Source organism: Elgaria multicarinata, chromosome 4 (genome assembly GCF_023053635.1).
Source record: "Elgaria multicarinata webbii isolate HBS135686 ecotype San Diego chromosome 4, rElgMul1.1.pri, whole genome shotgun sequence".
In the NCBI taxonomy this organism is placed as follows: Eukaryota; Metazoa; Chordata; class Lepidosauria; order Squamata; family Anguidae; genus Elgaria; species Elgaria multicarinata.
The window spans coordinates 72,484,752-72,503,532 of record NC_086174.1 but is presented as its reverse complement, the minus strand read 5'-3'; the positions used below and the strand labels follow the sequence as shown (position 1 = coordinate 72,503,532).

General features: G+C 41.1%; 1 protein-coding gene across 2 annotated transcripts in view; it reads left to right on the top strand.

Moving 5' to 3' along the window:
- ESR1 (estrogen receptor 1) overlaps positions 1–18,781 on the top strand; it is a 282,918-nt gene that overhangs the window by 164,100 nt on the left and 100,037 nt on the right. For both annotated transcript variants that reach the window (XM_063124534.1, XM_063124533.1), the window contains one exon: positions 14,129–14,245. In XM_063124534.1, the coding sequence (XP_062980604.1) occupies positions 14,129–14,245 (117 nt within the window). The remainder of the gene's footprint in view (positions 1–14,128; positions 14,246–18,781) is intronic.

The window sequence follows — 18,781 nt, the reverse complement described above, 5'->3', positions numbered from 1 at the left end:
TACATAATGCTACTGAGGGAAGACGGGAATTAATCCTATATCTCAAACAGGATATTAATTCCTGGGAGTACTTCCTAGACAGAATCCTCCTAACAGAGAGCGCATTTGAAGCCTGTCCGTTTCATATAACATTGCATCCAAATATTGTAACGATGGGATTTTATATTTTTAAAAATCTGAGTTAGCCAATATTTGTTTTTCTGTCCTCACTTCAACCTAAAATCTGCATGGCACCTCGTACAGCCTAATCCTCTCCTCCTATTTTAAGAATGTGACTAAATGCAGACTTTTTAGCTTTATTCTCTGTCTCTTTCCACCCCACCGCCAAACTCCATTTTGCTTAACATCCAATCTGATGAAAAGTTCTGAAGAACTTGTTTGCTTTGTTCTAACACTTTGGTTGGTCCTATTTAGGTATCGCCCACCTGTGGATATTTTGATATTTTTGTTTGACTCTAGCTGTGTCACTTTAATGCCACAGATGACAGTGGGGTGAGAATGAGTGCAGTCCACCCACAGGGACGGCTTGTTTGTTTCAGGCTCCATGTTTTTCTCAGTGAAAAGTGGGGGCATTACTATAACATGTTCCTTTGCATGTCCAATCAAGATTTAATCTGAGCACAGATGAACAAGGTTTGTATACAGCTAGAATTTTTGATAATACCTATTTTATACCTATTCACTTTGTATATTGGTAGTACTGACAATTTTCATCAGTTCTTTTCTTTATTCATTGTGGCGCCTAATGCGGATGGCTTAACAAAAAAAACGTTAGATGAATAATAATAATAATAATAATAATAATAATAATAATAATAATAATAATAATAAATTTATTACCTGCTTCTCCCTCTGGATCGAGGCGGGGAACAACATAGAATACAAAAATATTATAAAATACATGAAAATTAATTACATTAGCAAAGAATTAGTTACATTAGTCCCCCACCAAAGACTCCTGAATAAACTTAGTAGACATGGAATAAGAGGAGAGGTCCTCTTATGGATCAGTACCTGGTTAAAGAACAGAAAGCAGAGAGTAGGAATAAATGGTGAATTCTCCTGATGAAGGGAAGGTCCCACAAGGATCGATACTGGGACCAAGTCTTTTCAACTCGTTCATAAATGATCTAGAATTAGGAGTGAGCAGTGAAGTGGCAAAGTTTGCTGATGACACCAAATTATTTAAGGTTGTTAAAACACAAAGGGATTGTGAAGAGCTCCAAAAGGATCTCTCCAAGCTGGGAGAGTGGGCATCCAAATGGCAGATGGAATCAAGTGCAAGGTGATGCACATTGGGGAACACCCCCCCCCCGCCCCCCAAAAAACTTCAAGTATAACCTGATGGGATCTGAGCTGGCAGTGACCAAACAAGAAAGAGATCTTGGAGTAATTTACAGCTCAATGAAAATGTTGACCCAGTATGCGGCCACTGTAAAGAAGGCAAACTCCATGTTAGCCATTATAAGAAAAGGAATTGAGAATAAAACTGCCAGTATCATACTGCCTTTATATAAATCTATGGTTCAACCACACTTAGAATACTGTGTACAGTTCTGGTCATGACACCTAAAAAAAGGTATTATAGAGCTGGAAAAAGTGCAGAAAGGGGCAACTAAAATGATTAAGGGGCTGGAGCATCTCCTGTATCAGGGAAGTTTACAACAGCTGGGATTGTTTAGCTAGGAAAAAAAGGAGGCTAAGGGGAGACATGATCAAGGTGTTCAAAATTATGCATTGTGTGGAAAATGTGGATAGTGAGACATTTCTTTCTCTCAAAATGCTAGAACCTGGGTCATCCCATGAAGCTGACTGGGGGGAGATCCAGGACAAATAAGAGGAAGTACTTCTTCACACAGCCCATAGTTAACAATGGAATTCACTACCGCAGGATCTAGTGATGGCCACCAATTTGGATGGCTTTCAAATAGGATGACCACACACCTGGTTTTGCCAGGAGAAGTCCAGAAATTGGACAGCAAAACCAGGTCTGGGGGAAAATCCTACTTTTTTTGGGGGGGGAAATTCCGGGAAATTGCCATGGCAGAGGCTGGAAAGGCCCGTTTCAGGAAGTGCAGAAACGGGCCTCTCTAGGCACTTACAGGGCCCATCTGGTCTTCTTCTGGGTTGTTGCTATGGCGATGACTCAGGAGGAGCCTGGATCGCTGAGCAGCAGTGCCTAGAGAGGCCCATTTCTGGAAATGCAGAAATGGGCATCTCCAGGCTCTCCCAGAGCTCATAGGGACTGCTCCTTGGGCAGCACAATGGCACCGACCATGAAAATGTTTAAATTTAAACTTAATTTCCCTCCTCCCCCCACCCCACGTGCAGGTCCCAGCTTCTTGCAAGGAACCACGAGGAACCGGGACAACCCGCGATGCCTGCCCACACATTCCACAGTCTCAGGATCATCCCAAGACTGTGGAAAAAGCGGGTTCAAAGGCGAGGGCAAGATCTCGGGGCAAGGGAGGGATCATGCCTCCCTGATCTCGGGATCACCTGTGCGTCAAGTGGATGTACAGGGACGATCCCAAGGACCGCCCCAGGATTTCGCCCCGTCTAACTAAGGACAAAGACAACATTGCCTGAGAAAAAGCAAATAGGGCTCAAGGTATATAGTTCCCAAGGTTGGACAAGTTATTTGGGCATCTGAAGCACATTTGAACTTTCCCTTGTCTTGCTGTAAAAATAATACAATAATACTAAATTGACATTGTGTTGCCCTTCCATGATACCCCAAATCAGCTGTGACTGGGTTAAGTGTAAGGGCAAAGTAAAGAAGGCAAAACCAAAGAAGCACGCATGTGTACAGGGAAATAAATGTCATGGCTGGCCCTGAGGCTGTGCCTGGATCCTCTGAGCCACTTTCTACCTGCCTTGTTTGAGCTATTCCTGCAATGTTAGAGGACTGAATGAAGGCTCGCATATGAAGTAAAGTATAATGACCGAGAAATGGGACCTAGGAACTGGTTTTATACTAGCCTGCAGGACTGATGAGGGAGGAAGGAAGGGATACAGAAATTCAGTCCTTTTCCTAATCCCTTCATGCAGATAATTTTGTGTTACTGCCAATAATACCGTTCCGACTGAGAGTGAAAATGTTGTCAGGCAACAAAACATTATAAAGATACACTTGAGACTAATTTTCTACACATTCCTCTTCTAGATGACTTTATGCATCAACACTGAATTACTGTAATTATCAGCGTTTTTGTAAGTGTGAAACCTCCCTAAACGAAATCCTTTCAAGTCTAGGTCTATAGTACTATAATTATTTCCTTAAAGCCATTCTGTTTCCAAGTTTGTACACATTTATAATTCTACAGCAATATGTAAAGTAAGAGATGATTACCCTATTCACATCTACATTGATGTTAATACCTAATTATTAATAATGATTAATGTCTAATTATTGGTTCTTCTAAACCACTCTTAGAGCCTTTTGATTGAAGAGTGGGATAAAAATGCTTAGACTAAATATAAATAAAGAAATAAATGAAAACTAGGTCCCAACTGTCAGCATAACCATAAATATTACCACCTACTGTATAGAAATTATACATTTGTATAACTTCTGCAGCCACTAGGAAATGTTCAGAAACTTCAGCCGGTTCAGAATGCAGACTCAGCTGGTTATAGGGCTCTTGTAACATTAGCTTTATGGGCAACTGGTTCATTTCTGGGTACAATTAAACTTGTATATTACTTGTGACAACTTTATTTGAAAGACCGCATTCTGTCTTTTGAGCCTGCCTAGATTTTAAGATCCTTAGCAGAGGTCCATCTCACTGTCCTAAGCAGCTGCTCCCACTCTCTGGAACTCCCTGCCAAGGAAACATAGGTTAGCTCCATCTCTGTTACCCTTTCGTCAGTTGGCAAAGACATTTCTATTCAGACAGGCTTTGGCCTTTAAGCTGACGTTTATGCTGAAGTACGTTTAAACTGGTGGGTACCGTTTATTTCTTTTTTTTATTGATGTGTTTTAATTAGAGCTGTACCCAAATGACCTTTATAAATTCTTCAGTCTTTTTGTGGACAGAGCATTTGGGAGGAGAATTTCACCTAATTTCTTCAGAGGAAGGAGAAATTCTCAACAGTTTCTCATAGGTAGGGTTCATGATTTGCAGAGGATGTAGCAGTGTTTCTTTCTTTCCTTATAACTGTCTTTGGGTTTTTTGTGCTGCCACTGCAAGTGGTAACAAACAGCATGAAATGTGTTGGACAGCTGCCCCACTTTTTGCATCCACAAAATGCGGATATGATGGGGGTTAATGTTGTGACCAGCTCCAGAGAAGAGGTAGAACTGGTACTGAGCCAAAAACTGTCCTCCAATTTCCTGAAAGTTTCATTCTTCCATGAAAGATGCTTCCCTTTTTTTGGCTCATTCTCAGGATGTTTCATAATTTATTTTTGTGGTGTAATATAATAATAATAATAATAATAATAATAATAATAATAATAATAATAATTCTTACTCGCCTCTCCATTTTGATCGAGGCGGGGAACAACAGTAAATATAAAATAATAAAACTGAATTAATAACAACAATAATAATAATAATAATAATAATAATAATGATGATGATAATAATATATTTATTTCTTACCCGCCTCTCCCTTTGGATCGAGGTGGGGAACAACATTAGAACAGGAATCAATACATCTTAAAGATTCATGATTTAACATTGATCTGGATAGGCCATAATATACGTTATTAAAACATTATAAAAACATCCTAACCACTTAAGCTTACCTAATCACTGTGAGGCAGCAGAGAATGCTCTCTCTATGTGTTTTCTTTCTATTACAAATTTCTCCATTGCTCTGCAGCCTCCCAGGCTGCCTGCACTTCCAAATATGAAAAAGCCCTTTGGGAGAAATTACCTCATGATGTCTTCTCTGGGACATCAGTGTGGGAAGTTGATGAGGCTACAAGCTGCATGAGAGATGATTGGACAATGAGAAACGGGACACTTGCGCCTTTTCAGCTACCTCCTTAGTATGGACAGCACAAGTCATGTGAGCCCAACCCATGAGAATTTCTCCAACATTTCTTATTTTTAAAAAAGTAATAATTCTTGTTTATCAAATTGAATGAGAATGGTTGAAAAAATGTGGAGAAATTTTCGGCACAGCACTAATTTTGATTATGTTTGCAATTGATTTGTTTTTAATTATAATTCTGTATTTTATCTGTATTTTATTATTGTTAGTTGCCTATTTTTAGTGGTAAGTCACGATATAAATTTAAATAAATAAGTAAATAAATAGGAAGATACAAGTCAGCAGCAACTACATGTCTCTCTGTAATGTTTACCTATATCTTTGAGAGCAGAGCATAGTGTGTGGCCCTCCAGATGTTTTAGCCTATTACTCCCAATATCCTTTACCATTGGCTATACTGGGATGCTCCAGCAAAGGAGATCGTTACCTTGTCGTGGTGCTGGAGCTTGAGCACCTCAAGGATGCCATGAGCTAAACCGTGAAGGGACACCCAAGACGGGAAGGTCATGGTAGAGAGGTCAGACTAAATACGATCCCTGGGGAAGGTAATGGCAACCCACCCCAGTATTCTTGCCATGAAAACTAAATGGATCAGTACAACCAGAGATATGTCGGTATACCATCGGAAGATAGGACCCCCAGGTCGGAAGATGGTCAAAATGCTACTGGGGAGGAACAGAGGATAAGTTCAAGTAGCCCCAGATGTGATGACGCAGCTAGCTCAAAGCTGAAAGGACGGCTAGCGGCCGACGGTGCTGGTGGTGAACGACGAATCCGATGTTCTAAAGATCAGCACACCATAGGAACCTGGAATGTAAGATCTATGAGCCGGGGCAAATTGGATGTGGTTATTGGTGAGATGTCAAGATTAAATATAGATATATTGGGTGTCAGTGAACTGAAATGGACTGGAATGGGCCACTTCACATCAGATCACCACCAGATCTACTACTGTGGACAAGAGGATCACAGAAGAAATGGAGTAGCCTTCATAATTAATAATAAAGTGGCTAAAGCAGTGCTTGGATACAATCCAAAAAATGATAGAATGATCTCAATTCGAATTCAGGGTAAGCCATTTAACATCACAGTGATTCAAATATATGCCCCAACCACAGATGCTGAAGAAGCAGAAATAGATCAGTTCTATGAGGATCTGCAGTACCTACTGGATAACACACCAAAAAGAGATGTTATTTTTGTTACAGGAGACTGGAACGCTAAGGTGGGCAGTCAAATGACATCTGGAATTACAGGTAAGCATGGACTAGGAGAACAAAATGAAGCGGGACATAGGCTGATAGAATTCTGCCAGGACAACTCACTGTGCATAACAAACACTCTCTTTCAACAACCAAAAAGACGGCTTTATACATGGACTTCACCAGATGGCCGACACCGAAATCAGATTGACTACATCCTTTGCAGCCAAAGGTGGCGGACATCTATACAGACAGTGAAAACAAGACCTGGAGCTGACTGTAGTTCAGATCACGAACTTCTTATTGCACAATTTAGAATCAAACTAAAGAGAATAGGAAAGACCCACAGATCAGTTAGATATGAGCTCACTAATATTCCTAATGAATATGCAGTGGAAGTGAAGAATAGATTTAAGGGACTAGATTTAGTAGATAGGGTCCCGGAAGAACTATGGACAGAAGTTCGCAACATTGTCCAAGAGGTGGCAACAAAAAACATCCCAAAGAAAAAGAAAACCAAGAAGGCAAGATGGCTGTCTGCTGAGACACTGGAAGTAGCCCAAGAAAGAAGGAAAGCAAAAGGCAACAGTGATAGGGGGAGATATGCCCAATTAAATGCAAAATTCCAGAGGTTAGCCAGAAGAGATAAGGAATTATTTTTAAACAAGCAATGTGCGGAAGTGGAAGAAGACAATAGAATAGGAAGGACAAGAGACCTCTTCCAGAAAATTAGAAACATTGGAGGTAAATTCCAGGCAAAAATGGGTATGATCAAAAACAAAGATGGCAAGGACCTAACAGAAACAGAAGAGATCAAGAAAAGGTGGCAAGAATATACGGAAGATCTGTATAGGAAGGATAATAATATCGGGGATAGCTCAGACGGTGTGGTCAGTGAGTTAGAGCCAGACATCCTGAAGAGTGAGGTTGAATGGGCCTTAAGAAGTATTGCTAATAACAAGGCAGCAGGAGACGACGGTATCCCAGCTGAACTGTTTAAAATATTGCAAGGTGATGCATGCCATATGCCAGCAAATTTGGAAAACACAAGAATGGCCATCAGACTGGAAAAAATCAACTTATATCCCCATACCAAAAAAGGGAAACACTAAAGAATGTTCAAACTATCGGACGGTGGCACTTATTTCACATGCCAGCAAGGTAATGCTCAAGATCCTGCAAGGTAGACTCCAGCAATTCATGGAGCGAGAATTGCCAGATGTACAAGCTGGGTTTAGAAAAGGCAGAGGAACTAGAGACCAAATTGCCAATATCCGATGGATAATGGAGAAAGCCAGGGAGTTCCAGAAAAACATCTATTTCTGTTTTATTGACTATTCTAAAGCCTTTGACTGTGTGGATCATAACAAACTGTGGCAAGTTCTTGGTGGTATGGGGATACCAAGTCATCTTGTCCGCCTCCTGAGGAATCTGTATAATGAACAAGTAGCAATGGTAAGAACAGACCACGGAACAACGGACTGGTTTAAGATTGGGAAAGGAGTACGGCAGGGTTGTATACTCTCACCTTACCTATTCAACTTGTATGCAGAACACATCATGCGACGTGCTGGGCTTGACGAATCCAAGGCTGGAGTTAAAATCGCAGGAAGAAACATTAACAATCTCAGATATGCAGATGACACCACTTTGATGGCTGAAAGCGAGGAGGAGCTGAGGAGCCTTATGACAAAGGTGAAAGAAGAAAGTGCGAAAGCTGGGTTGCAGTTAAACCTCAAAAAAACCAAGATTATGGCAACCAGCTTGATTGACAACTGGCAAATAGAGGGAGAAAACGTGGAGGCAGTGACAGACTTTGTATTTCTGGGCGCAAAGATTACTGCAGACGCTGACTGCAGCCAGGAAATCAGAAGACGTTTACTTCTTGGGAGGAGAGCAATGACAAATCTTGATAAAATAGTTAAGAGCAGAGACACCACACTGACAACAAAGGTCTGCATAGTTAAAGCAATGGTATTCCCCGTAGTAACCTATGGCTGCGAGAGCTGGACCATAAGGAAAGCTGAGCGAAGGAAGATAGATGCTTTTGAACTGTGGTGTTGGAGGAAAATTCTGAGAGTGCCTTGGACTGCAAGAAGATCAAACCAGTCCATACTCCAGGAAATAAAGCCAGACTGCTCACTTGAGGGAATGGTATTAAAGGCAAAACTGAAGTAGTTTGGCCACATAATGAGAAGACAGGATACCCTGGAGAAGAGGCTGATGCTAGGGAAAGTGGAAGGCAAAAGGAAGAGGGGCCGACCAAGGGCAAGATGGATGGATGATATTCTGGAGGTGACAGACTTGACCTTGGGGGAGCTAGGGGTGGCAACGGCCGACAGAAAGCTCTGGCGTGGGCTGGTCCATGAAGTCACGAAGAGTCGGAAACGACTAAACAAAAAACAAAAACATAATGGGATGGCTGGGGATGATGGAAATTGTAGCTGAACATATTGCCAACTGCTGGCATGATGTTGCATAAGCAGAAGGACGCTTGTGCAGCAAATCCTTCTCATGCCTGCCCTGCCCTGTAGTTCCCCTCTCCCATGACCTCACAAAAGCCATTCCAGCAAGTCAATCAACTCTCCTGAACCCACAATTAGAAGTAGTCATAATTGACAAAGGAAATTTGTGTGAGCAGAGATTGCATAATGGAGCTCCTGTAAACTACCTGTCAGGAACAATAGGCCTTCCTGAACCCAGTCAACATAACAGAGACTTGAACTTCAAGCTGGTCATGGCTTTTATTATGCTAATGGTGGGCTTTTCCACAATACAGCTTCAAGTGAGACTGCCCCAGGGCCTAAATAGCTAACCCTGAGCGCTGTGTTAGGGAAGATGCTTGCAAGGAAAAGAGGTTGCCATCCAATTGATGAGAGGCAGTTACAGTGAAATCTGATAGGGCTTAAACCTCTTGTGCAGGGAGGGTCCCTTTTGCATATACTTTGAAGAGAGGTTGTTTTGGCAGAGTGTCTCAAGCCACTCCTCAACCCTTGACACACACTCTTTAGTCATGCCCTACCCTCCTCCACCTCAAAAGGGACTAGGTTTTCCATGGGGTTGTCAAGGCCTTGGGGAGATTCTTCCCCCAACTCCTGGAATCTGTCAGGGGGTTTCCTCCCATGCTCTCTGGTCTAACTGTTTTAATTCGTGCTCTCAAGTCAGAACTGGAATAATCAGAAACTGCAGGGGCCCTAATCTCAATCCTGACATCACCTCTATGAGATTTTTGGGATTCCTCCTCCCAGTATAACCACATTTAATTGTACAGGTGGGTCTGGAGAGACCTTTAAGGGGCACAAGGAGCATTAGAGGGGAAGAGGAGAGGACAATGTTTTGTGGAAGCAACCTTCTGCTTACACAACCTTTAGATCCAACCCAGGGTCTGCTTTCACAGTGCTGATTTTATTTTCTCCAGTTTACAGTTTAAATACATTGCCCCAATAGAACAAATGCACAAGTGATGCCTTAGGTAATCTGAAAATAACCTTTCTCATTCATTTAATTTCTCCAAACTTCTTTAATTTTGAAACTTTTATTGTCTTAATAAAAAAGTGTGAGCATTTTTTTTAATTAAGAGAGCCACCTTCTCTCACTAGTAATCTGTCAAGGGCTGTATGTCAGTGGTGGGTCAGGCCCCAGCAGTGGGCAGGAGCAGAGCCCAAAGTTCACCACTGTTCTCTTTCTGCCAATCTCTTTCCTCTCTTTTCCTGAAGAGGGCTTTTGAAATTAGGCCAAGATCCACAAGAAATCAGGACACTCCTGCTCTAGTATATGTGCATTAAATTTAGTTCTGGATTAGTTTTACTCTTGGGATGCCAACTTTGTCGTTTTCAACTATTTTTCCATGCAAGGCTCTCGATGTACTGAAAAGTTTTGAGAATGGAGACATCAAGTGTATAATTTGCAGTTTTTAGAAAATTGGGCTAATCCTGTTTCCACAATGCTGTGTAACTATGGGTTCTTGAAAACACTTATAGTCTCATGGGTGATCACAGGGAGTTGGCAACGAGTGATTTATCATGCTATTTACTGCAGTACAGCTGTTGATTTGATCATATGCCAAACACTTAAAACAAATATGATTTATTGGATGGGGAGAGAAGTCATCATATTTCCCAGACTTTTCTAATACTGTATTTGCCACAGGTGAGTGGATTGGCAGTTTTTTTGGGATGGGGAGCAGCGTGTGGAACACTTATGCCTAAGTCATCTGGAAAAGGGATGTTTCCTTTTTATTATCTATTCACGATGGGAGAAGATTCACATTGAGGGAACAAAAGAACCACAAGACTCTTGCTAGATCTTGCAGAAAAAGATTATATACCTAAATCTATATATTCACCTTTGAAAATAAGCAAATTGGCCTAAGGTTGATGAATTAGTGAAAACCCAAGCAGACTGTCAGGAAGTATCTCTCCACGTTGGTTGAATGTACTAACAAATGATATTCCATGTAAGGAATCACAATGTTTGTATGATTTGGGCAAGAAAGGTAAGCATAAAGTGCATACATTGGGGCAACAAATCTCACATTCATATATACACTGGCAGGGTTTGAATTGGCTATGATGAGCTAGAAAAATGATCTTGGGATCTTGGTGAATATCTCCATGAAAATTGTCAATTCATTGCGTGAGTGGAGAGCGTAAATAAAGAGACGACAAACAGAAAATGGATTTAAAATAAGGGCCACTTTTATTGAAAATTCAGCAAGAGGTGGAGGCCTAAGCGGGCATCCTATCTTGGCCATCCATCTGGCCTTAAAGGGATCGGGCGAGTCATTCGTAGCCAGAGAGGTGTGGCCTGTATTCCACCACCCCCTCTGGCTTCCCCAGGATGGGGTTGGTAGGCCTTCCGGTGTCGCTCCCCCCATGTTACAAAACTCCGGGTGAGTGAGAAAGGTTGGCCTCAGAGGTAAGCCCTATCTCACCAGCTGTTGCCACAAGGCTCCCAGCTGTGAGCCTAAGACGTTACCCCTCACCACTAACGGTGCCAAAGAATGCTCACCATTCCTATGCTCGCCCACAATGCCCGCAAATAACCGCCAAAAGGGAAGGATAAGCAAAGCTTAATCCAACCCTCCCCACCTAAGCCTAATGGCCTCCAACAAACCCTTGTGAAGCTCTTGCAGAAATAAGTCATTGCCCTGGTCCGATAAATGGACGCCATCACGCCTATAGAGCTCCCTCCGGGATCTAGATATCGCAGGATGTTTTATGCTAAATCCCCCGTCTGCAACCAGTTGTTTATAAACCTCGCTGTTAACTCTACGCCGGGCACGCTCCATTGGCCTGTAATCGCTGTCAACACGCCAAGTGATTCTGGGCAATATGCAAGACCAAACAATCAACACCTCAGGCCAGTGTCTTTGGATTGTTTGGAAATCCGCTAACGCTTGCAATACAAGGGCTTTTCCCTTGATTACGCCAATATCGTTACCCCCCAAATGGATAAGTAAAACTTGAAGGGGGGCAAGAAACCAACGCTGCTGAAACAAAGTAGGCAGGAGACACTCCCAACGCAAGCCCCGCCTGCCAACCCACTGGATGCTGGCAAAGCGGTCTAAACCGAGGCGCGATCCGATACCTGATGCGGATGCCCTCCGTCCAGCCCAGTAGATCAAACTGTTGCCACAGATGATCACTCGCAATGGGGAACGCTCCCCCTGGCCATCTAAAAAAAAATCACAACAACATTTCAAACGGAGAACTGTATGAGCCTATTTTGGGAATTGTCTAACATAAGAATGAAATGCCTTGGATTTCCATCTGCCCACAGATTGAATTTGGGCTGGAGAAAAACCAATAGCTGCAGCTGTGGAGGCAGCCTCAATCCTGAATGAATGGGTGCCAAAGTTCCTTTTGTCCAGGCCAAGTGCCGACAGAGCTCTCTTAGTAATAGTCCAAAACTGGTATTTCGTCAGTGGAAGCCTGTCTTGGTGACGGGTATTCCCTCCCTTTGACCCCTGATTAAGAGGAATTCTCTCAGAGCCTGAACTGGACATAGCTCAGCTAATGGGGCTGCTAACAATGGCACTAACGTTCCTTTGCCGCCCTGATCTGTTTTGGAACGCCTTAAATGAATAATTATGGCTTGGTCAGATAACTGCACATCTGCAAATTGTAACGCCCAGCCAGAGGAATCAGTTTTGGAAGCTACCAAGAGTTCAGAAATTCTGGAAGCTCCAAAAAATGCTGTTAAAGCAGCAGCATGAAATAAAATGACTTCATATGAAGAATGACAGAGAGAAGGCCATACATCCTTCAAACCCAATAATACTTCAGGCGATCCGCACTGGGGGGAAATCATTTTGATTTTCAGTTTGGATTTCTTTTTAAAGTCACATTCATATCATTTTCTTCTATTGATATCAGTGGGGACCCATCCTGTTTCTTTCCAAATGGCATTAGAATTGCAGATATTCCAACTCCTCCCCTAGGACAGACTGGACAAAGGGCTTCTGATTTAGAAGCAAAAACATGGGGGAAGCCTATATGCCTCCAATTGTTTTCAACTGAAGACTCAACTGAAGACCCAACTTTGCTATTTTCTTGTAACTTTGCTATTTTCCATTCAAATGGTATACAAGTTTTGGGTTTTCTACTTCACCCCAGGCATCAGAACTGCAAAATTTCAGACAAATGTGAAGATATATTTATAGCCATAATAACGGAATGACATGTATGTTTTAGTAATTTTATGTTTTTACTTAAAATATTTTTAGGATGCCTCTCAAAGCAGTGTATAAAATAAAAATCATACAATACAAATACAAGAAAAATGAAATAAATACATATTCAATAAGAAATATATAAAAACAGGAATAACCAATCAAATCACCAGCCCAAGTGCTACAGAAAGGCCAGCAAAAGCAGGTGACTGCATGGAAGGGCTCCCACAGTTTCCCTATGGAAGCTGATTCAGTCACTCAGATACTGCAATGATTGCTTTCTTTTTCTCTATGTCTGTGTATCTCTCTCTCTGTGTTCTTTATGGATCTTTTAGTGTAGAAAATACATTTTGAGATAATACCTCATGCAGATCAGAAAGAAGAATAAAATATTAAGTCAATTTAAATTTTCCAGGTTTTGTAACTTGTTTACAAACAATAATTATTTAAAATAGTAATTATAATTCCAAAGGATGCTCTCTTTTTTCTGGCACTGTACAGCTTGCATTAATGAATTAGTACATTGGAACTGCTGCTTAGAAGGGGAAACTCAATTTGTTTGATACCAGTCAGCAGATGTTCTTGTGTAATCTGATAGTTTTTTTAAAAAAACTTTACACTTGTTAATATGTAATAAAAGATATAGGGTTGGGTTTGATGAGACCAAGGCCTCTGACAAGCTCCAATCCACTTTGCCTCAGATTAATCCCTGACCTGAATGAGGAACAAACAGTTTTGCAATAAAATTGTTGCATTGTGTACTATACCTTGCTCTGTTTAGCTGTGTGTAGGAGTACTGGACAGAATCAGCTTTGTGTTTTCAATCTGCACAAAATCTTCACTTAGATGAGGTTGTAAAAAAAATACAAAATTCTAAGGAGAATTCTAGGGCACACGTGATGAAAGAAAAGCTGCGATCAAAGGAAGTAGACCACACATAAGTCACAGTGGATAGGCCAAGTGGTGCCACTTCCTTCTGCTGCTCAGACATTAGGGATGTGGAATAGTGTGGGTGGTAACATTGGCTTTGCCAAATGGTCAGCGCTTACAAACAACTTTCTACACAATTACAGCCATAACACACTGAGCATTTAATTTCTAACAGATTCAAGTCTAATTAGCCTTCAAACAAACATATAAGGAACTCAGTGGCAATTTGAAAGTAAAGCATTGTAGGAACTTCCGAAATAATTGTGTTTTGGGGATGCCTCTAAGATTTATATTTTTTATGTCGTTGTCCAATTTTACAGGTCACAATGATTACATGTGTCCTGCTACCAACCAGTGCACCATTGACAAGAACAGGAGGAAGAGCTGCCAGGCTTGCAGGCTCCGAAAATGCTATGAAGTTGGAATGATGAAAGGTGGTATGTACCCAACTGTACATTGCAATTTTTAGTAAAATGTTTGACAGACTTTTCCCTTCATTGCATAACCCATGGTTCTTCAGGACAGTGGCAATTAATTTGATGAGATCCAATTTTTAAGAGGAAGCAGAAAATAGTGGAGCTTTTTGTAAGAACTCCTAAATTTCTCCAGCCCCGTTTATAAAAGGGTTTTATGCCGCTCTGTTACATTGTAGACAGGAACTAATGTGTATGGGATTGAAAGCCACAGTCCAGTTTTTGGATGGTCAAGTGCTCTAATTCAAAGGCAGCTTTAATGAAGTCATGAATTGTGTGGGAATGAATATGACCGGGTCAATTCATATAGTCTTTTGCATTTTAATTGAACTGGTGCACATGGAAGCTTGTCTTGAATAGAGATTTAGTTTGTGCGATGAAACAATCAAGATTACTGATGCCCAACTGCAACATGTCTATTCTCATCCTACATGTCGATATTTGTAAATTTATTTGAGGTTTGGCTATTGGACAGTATAGAAATTCAATAAATAAAATAAAATAAATAAATTCATACTTGAAATATTCAATTTGGCTAGGTTTGAAAAACTGGTTAGATTAAGTACAGAAGCCATTCCTTAGTTCTCATTACTTCCTTCCCTGCTTTTATTTTCATAGGATTTATTTTAAAATGATGCAACTCATGCTAGCACAATTTTGATTCATCTAAACTCATCTCATTTGCTTGCATTTCACAGTGAAGGCCGTTGTATGATCACAGCTACACAGAACTAAATTTAAGTCTCTTCACTAAATATAAAATTGTCAGGGCTGGGCAACTCCAAATGTTTTGGCCTAAAATTCCCATCAGCCAGCATGGCCAATGTTGTGGGACGATGGGAGTTGTAGGCCAAAATATCTGGAGGGCCATGAGTTGCCCATCCCTGCTTTATATGAACCACTTTAATTAGATAATTAAATTCACTGGTATTAATTTTAAAAATGCTAGTCTTGCCTACACTAATTTTGAGTGAAACTAGAAATCTTGCAGAGCCTAAATATTTCATTGGGGCATCTTTTGGATCTATACTCAACTTTGATTAGTTTTCAAGGCTCACCTTTCATTTGGCTAGTCTAAATTCATTAGCTGTTATTTTATGATAACTGTATATTTTTCTTTAAAGTTTTACTAATGTGAAAATTAGTTCTTCTTAAAAACTACTCTTTGAGAGTTGATTGATTGATTGCATTTCTGTACTGCCCAGTAGCCAAAGCTCTCTGGGTAGTTCACAAGTTTGAGCCTAGTCTTGATCTTGTCTCTAATATTCAGTCATGCTATGACGAGAATTTATTAAATGCCAAACAAATAAGATGGGGAAACCAAAGGATTATTAAAGGAATTCTCAGAAGCAAATACAAATTAATTGTTTAATGCACCATCTGGAATGATTCCAAGAATTTTTATTTGCCTTGCACTTATCTTGTAATGCAAAATAGTATGTAGTGAATGAGGAATAAAAGTACTCAGGCTGTAGCAAACTATTTGTATTGCTTCTGAAGTGACCCTCTGTTCTGTTCTGTTCTAATGCAAAATTGAACAGGTGGAGGCCACTGATACAGTTATTAGTACCTGTGTATTTAAAGAACCAGTTAATTGAAAGATCACTGCCAAAATACTTTTCATTTAGATGTCTGTTCATCCTTGGTAAATACAAACAGAATGTGCCTGTTGTTTAAACATTCCTTGCAATAGTGCCTGTAACCCATTGCTATGTCAGAAGTGCAATTTGCTGTTTAACTGGGAGAAATAGTAAATTGCCCTCCGCACAAATATACACCAAATGTACTGGATGATAAATTACACCTGCCCTTTTTTGTTCCTGCCATTTATCTCGTTGTTCTCCCCACCCTGCTCCATTCAAGCTACCTAACAGCGTAATACGCAATGAAATCCGCATTTATTTTTTAATTGGGAGGTTGTGCTTCTAATTTGGAGATTGTGGACATGCTTTGGATGAGTACTGAATGCTGAACCAACGAAGGTGGCTTTGAAAGTATTCAGACATCCTCCAAAGTGAAGTTGGTATTGTCTTAACCTGTGTTGGAGCTTCAGAAGTACAGGGAAGTGTTGTTGTTGTTGGTGGTGGTGGTTTTACTGTACCATTGCTAAATTTCTGGATCTTTTAAGTAATGCGTCACCAGATGTTGTAATACTACAACCCCCATCATTCTATTGTCCATGCTGTCTGGAGATGGTGGGAGTTGCATCTGACAACAACTTGGGACCCAAGGTTGGGGGACTGCTGTTTTAAAAGATTCTTACACAAAATAGCCAAACATATTTGTCTGAAAATTGGCAACTACTATGCCTAAAAAATTCTTTGAATTCTGCCCCCAGAACTAAAGTTACAGATGTTTGTTGATTTCCTTATTATAGAGAATGGGGAGACATTTGAAGCTTTGGGAAACTGAAGCAAGGCCGTGGCTCGGATTTGAAGCAAAGTGGGTCATATCCAAGGTGGTCCAAAATTAAGCAAATTCCAGACTTCTGTGCCTGCTATGACCTTGCACATACACTATAGAGAGGCTCACATTGCCCTGTATGCATTGAAAGAAGCCGTGAGTGGGGCCATGCGGGCTATCCCCCTGTCACCTGCAACGGAAGTGCTTTCCTGTTCCCTGCATGTTTGGCTGATGTGGGAAATAGCTCTACATGCATAGCATTCTCCACATAAGGGAGGAGATAATGTAATTATGGTCTCCCCTAAGATGGATGAGCTCTGTAACACTTATAAGGATAGCAGGGGGTATGCTGGCTGCACATATTAGTGGCAGGGGATGGAGCTAGCTTGCATGGCTCACAACTCTCCTCTCATGTTCTTGAAGTGTGTGGGATGGGGTGTCTGAACCATCTTCATGGCACTTTCAGATAAAGGCCATCTCAACATAAGCTTAGGACGGATCATTTGCATTTGTGAAAGGAGATCTGTTTGTTGACGTATGCCTGGGCAAAGGCATCCAACACTGTAAGGTATCACACTGATATGGATTTTTAAAGTCAGTTAAGTTAGCTTATTCCAGTCTTGGTGTTCTTAGAGCAACTGAGGAGAGATTGAATTGCATGCCCCAGTGTCCCTGGTCTGCAGGCAACTAAATGTTCTTACTGTTTTACTCTGTACAGCACCATGTACATTGATGGTGCTATATAAATAAATAATAATAATAATCATCATCATCATCATCATCATCATCATCATCATCATCATCTATGTGCAAGATGAACTGTAACTACTCTGAATGATACCTTTCCATTTTCTCACTTCACTTATGACTAACGCAATTCTGGGATGTCACAAAGCAATAGTTCGCAAATTAATTCATCATGTTTTTATTATTTTGCTGCCTTTTCTTTCTCAGGAATAGAAACATGACTGATAAGAACCTGTTTCTTTCAGCAGTAATTCAGTCAACACCAATGGGACACTATAAGCTGCATTTAAAATAATTTCATATTTGCAGTAGTGAAATGGACTCAGGTGCAATTTCATCAAAATGAAGTTGTCTCTATTTAAAATTTATGATATAATATATAATATTGATCTTTGTAGTTTTGCCATAAAGTTGCTTTTATGCTCAGCAATGCTATCTGGGTATTCAACATTATTAATAGGTAAGACCTCTTTTTCAAACGAACACAGTGTTTAAGGTTTGCATTAATCTTTAGGCAGGCTGTCCAGTCACAGTCCCCCTTCTTTTCTTTTCAAAAAGATAAGTTAGGGTGCAGTCTTATCCAGATGTCCGTCAGCCTCAGAACTAAGGGGCTGATGGCATCCTATGCGGAGTGGGAGAGGCATGGAGATGATAATCATCTCCTCATTTCTCCTGTTCTTCACTTTTGCTAGATGGATGTTTTTACCTGTCTAGCTAGGGCTCTGTGGAGGGGGACGGAAGAAGTCTGCAGAAAGCTCGTATTCCCGATTCCCCAGTCTCCTCCCCTCCCTGCTCACAGAATTACACCCAAGGTTACTTTTGCTACCTTGTAGAAGCAGCTGGTGTGATTCTCTCCATGCCAGATACAATGGGAAGGAGCCCCCCCCCCCCCCGTCAGACTTCTGGATCCTGTCTCCAACCTCAGATCCAGGAATCTGAATTATCCTATGGCCCCCAGATGTTGTCTAGGGGCCATAGGATTTTTCTCCCACTACGTTATATATGAACAAAACTATTGAATCAGAGCCCTCAGGTAGACCTATGGGTCTAGCACGACAGAGGGGTGAGGATCTTGCAATATTGTTATCATGACATCTCCCCCTCTGTTTACACGTGACGTGTGACGACTTCGGAGGAACAGGACATCACGGCTGCCATTTTGTTTGTTTTTTAAAAAAACAGAAGGCGCGCATGAGCGCTCGTGGGCTGAAAGGTAAGTATTTTTTTTAAAAAAATATTAATTTCCTCACTCCCCCCATTCTCGATGGACGCAGAGCTCCTGAGGAGATCTGTGCCCCATGCGCAGTTCATGGCTCCTCATGAGTAACTGAGAAGAGCCGGGACAAACTG